At 33.3% G+C, this 3,883-nt stretch overlaps 1 protein-coding gene across 2 annotated transcripts; it reads right to left on the bottom strand.

Annotated features, from left to right (window-relative positions):
• Positions 1–2,150: 2,150 nt before the first annotated feature.
• On the bottom strand, positions 2,151–3,227 carry LOC107491213 (uncharacterized). 2 transcript variants are annotated; one of them, XM_016112011.3, is made up of 2 exons: positions 2,705–3,227; positions 2,151–2,532 (listed from the first exon to the last, which is right to left on the bottom strand). In XM_016112011.3, exons 1-2 carry the CDS (start codon positions 3,131–3,133, stop codon positions 2,275–2,277), a joined length of 687 nt encoding a protein of 228 aa, XP_015967497.1. In that variant the 5' UTR covers positions 3,134–3,227; the 3' UTR covers positions 2,151–2,274. The 2 variants fall into 2 exon arrangements, with proteins under 2 accessions (XP_015967497.1, XP_015967496.1); XM_016112010.3 differs by having other exon boundaries at positions 2,151–2,550; positions 2,705–3,215.
• Between the last annotated feature and the right edge of the window lie 656 nt (positions 3,228–3,883).

The following is a 3,883-nucleotide window of genomic DNA, read 5'->3' as shown; positions in this document are numbered from 1 at the left end:
TCTATTTTACCTCTGTGATTTTATTAAATTATACTCTTTTTTAATTATTTTTTATGCCCCATTTTTTATTTTATTATTCACAAAGTGTGGCGCTTAGCGCCTTTGGGACGTGAAAAAAAAAATGTTTAATGCGTCGTAGGCGCCAAACGCCCGTTTTTTGTGTCCAGGGCCTTTGAGCATTCATCCATTGGACTAAATCAAAACAGAAAAGACCTAATAATATTTTTCAAGTTTAATGAAAGATACAAATTTAATATTAATTTTTAAAATTATTAGGTTTATATTATAGTGTTTTGTTATTAGAATTTGTTAAAAGATTTGATTTAGTTATTATTTATTTAGTAGTATTTTTAAGAATTTTAAATTAAATTAAATCTGATATAATCTAATAAGATTAAATTCGATTTAAATTAGTTATTATATATTTATAATTTTAAATTTAAATCAAATTTAATCTAATCTAACATGATCAAATTTTATTTAAATTAAGTTATTTTATTTTTAAAAAATTTAAATTAAATAATCTTATCTTATCTTTTAGGTTAGTCTATTAGAGGTCTATTTAAATATTTTGAGACCATTTAGTGAATAAAATTCGTCAGTTGCTTTATAAGCATTTTTATTGTGTGATTAAGTGAGGTGAGTGATTTGTCTATGAAAAAGAGTAAAAGTTCTAACACTAAGGTAATTATATTAGTATTCTTTTAATTTCTATCCCTCTAAACTTTTTTTGTGACTTTTTATCCCTCTAATGTAGGTTGTTAGGAATAGATTCTTTGAATGCCTAAAAACTTTTCGTAACTTAAGTTACTATGAACAATTTTTTTAAAAGTTTAAAAAAATTCTTTATCTATCTTTTTATCTTTCTGTTATATTTTTGTGTGGTCTTTTTCTTATCTCTTTTATCCTTGATTTCTATTTTCTTATCATTGCTTGTACCTCAGACATGGGTGATACTGATGGATGGGCACACATTGATGAAGATTTGTTGCTAGAAATTTCAACAGGGTTTTTTTCATACGATGATTATATCCAGCTTGGATTGGTTTGCAAAGAATGGAGGTTGAAACTTCCAAAGATTCCCAATGCCAACAATGTTCCGTGGCTGCTAATACCTGAAGAAACAGAGAAGAATTCTTATGAAGACGAGGAGATCTATCATCTTATGCAATTACCTTGAAGATGTTATATTTTTTGGAGAGAAGATATATGCAGTAAACCGTGATGGCCAGTTATATGAATTTGATACAAAGACAAAATCAGGGCGGCTTGAGGGAGGAATCCATGAAGTCAGACCTCCATCTCGACTTGACACAAGCTCTTTAACGATTAAATATCTGATTGGATGTGCCAATGGAAGTTTGTTAATGTTGGTAAGACATTTTCGCATTCCTTTGGATAGAAGAGACAGCGAATGTTATGAAACTTACAAATTCGACATCTATGAACTGAAAAAAAATGGAAAAAAATGGTCAAGAATTTATAATTTGGGTGATTACATACTAATGATCGGATTTACTTCTTCTGTTCAAATACCCGCATCTTATCCAAAGACAGGAAATCAGATATTCTTCTCAGATAACATGATAGAGACAAAATCACGTGACTATGCTCTTGCTCAAGATCTTGGCGTCTTTAGTTTGGAAAACAGACGTTTTTATAGACTATTGTTAGATGTGAAGTTTTTTGTCCTCCCCTTTGGTTGCTACCCTAATTCAAAGCTCTCAGCTTTTATCCTGGATTTTAATATAGGTGGAAACTCAAGTGCAGTCGACTTTACCTGAAGTTGATAGTTGAGAGCCATTAGATGAAAAATGAGTAAAATCAGTCAAATTATCTAACAGTTGTCAGTTATCAACTTCACGTGAAGCCGACTGCATCTGAGTTTTCACCATTATATTCTTTTTCCAAGTCTTTGTTTAGATTATTTACTATTTATTTTAAATACTTGTTCTTCAAACCATTTTAGTGTTATGATTTTGATTTAAGGCAATAAATACTTATAAAATATAATTATATACATTAATGTTTATATAGCTTACGTAAATTGGCCATGGATATTATGACTTTGTGACATTCTCAAATTTCACATCAAAATCTCAAGAATAAACTAATGTAAATTATGAGACACAGAACAGTAAGTTCTAGAGTGAATAAACTAATCCAATTTTAACTTCTGTATTCGCTGAAACCTTTACTCAATATTCCCAACTTATTACAAAAACACTAAAAACAGATTTCAACAATATCCAAAGTGTGATGATGATCTCTTCTTTAAGATGAGGCAGAAAACGAGATCACAGCATTGAGATCAGCAAGGCACTCAGTTGGAAGGGCAAGGAAGGAATTCATGAGAAAATCATCAATTGGATCAACTTTTGCCACACCAACCAGCCTGCAATTCCCCTCTTCATCCAATCTCTTCCCTCTACCACTTTTCATGTCACCCTTCGATTCTTCAGATGTCAACACCGTCTTCACCGTTAGTGGTGGAGCCTTGTAGATACTCCCAGCAGAAAACAAGAACTTGGCCTTGAATTCAAAATCAACCTAGCTTGTTACAAAGATGATTGGCACAATTAATAAATATCGTATCTAACAAGAATTTAAGTTCAATTCCCACTATTGATGTAAGAATTACTTTGCCATATATATAAAATTGTAGAGTTCAAAGACTAATCTCCTATGAGATTAAATTGATTACCTTGCCAGAGTCTTGGTTAATGGTTCCTTGGAATGCTTCTGGGACTATATCAATCTTTAAGAATGGGGGCAGTGGCAACCCCAGAAACTTGGTTGTAGAATTAGTTAGTGGTGGAATATAGAGTGTCTTAAGGTCAAATGAAACAAGAAGCTCATTAATGTTATCTGTGGCCACCTTTGCAACAGAACCAGTTCCAATTCCACCTTGTGCATCATATTCAAAATCAGGGTACCTTGAAATGCCAAGCTTGCAAGCCCTTTGTGTCTTGAAACTAACAGTGTAAGACTCATCTTTTGAGGGTTTAATGGTGGTTGTGCTTGTAGTGGAGGATGTAGAAGAAAATATAATGCTGCGGCTTCTTCTTCCTCTTCTAAGATTTGGTTCCTTAGTGTAAAATTTGCATGGAATTGGTGCACTTAAGGAGCTCATTTTACAGCTCCTATGGTGTGTCTCTAACAGTAATTATTTTTCGAAAAATATCCAAAATCTTATTTGCCTCATCCTGAGGCCAATAAAAGAACAAGAGGCTGGGTTGGTCTGTGGCTGCCAATCTCTTATCTTCTTCACTTGGGTCTTTCCTTTGTGCAATCAGTAGCCAACACTTGGCAATTCGTTAATAGCATTGGAGTTAAGGAAATGCATCAATATATTTTTTATTTTTTAGTATAAATACAAACTACACAACATGGCCTATGGCCTATGCCACCTCTATTCCCTGAAAAATGAAGGATCTTCCGAATAAACAGTTTCTTTTTATTTTTTCGGTAAATTAATAAACAGCTTTTACCATAAAACCATTCACTTGCCCATAGCATGAACAAGATAACCAAGTATTTAAACTGGGCTTGGTGGGGTGCGCCAGGCCCTTGCAATAGTGCAACGCATGGGAGACGCTCGAGAGGCCCAGTAGCAAGCTACTGTGCGGCCACGTCTCTGTTTCGTTGTTACTTTCATGCTTCAATTACAAATCCCATTGAGATTGAAGAAGAAAAAAAGGTTAGGAATGACTAGGGGTGGAAACAGGTCAGCCTGTCCTGTCATACAGTTGATTGGCACCTGCAGCCTGTTATAGGCTCTTTATAAAGTGTTAGGTCTGACCTGTTATTTAGTCTGGTCTGGCCTGAAGCCTGTTAAAAGGTCTGATAATTTTTTTTTACAAAAATAAAAATATTATTTAAA

This window comes from Arachis duranensis, chromosome 5 (assembly GCF_000817695.3).
Source record: "Arachis duranensis cultivar V14167 chromosome 5, aradu.V14167.gnm2.J7QH, whole genome shotgun sequence".
Classification (NCBI taxonomy): Eukaryota; Viridiplantae; Streptophyta; class Magnoliopsida; order Fabales; family Fabaceae; genus Arachis; species Arachis duranensis.
Note: the sequence above shows the minus strand (reverse complement) of the source record. Positions and strands in the feature narration are given on the sequence as shown.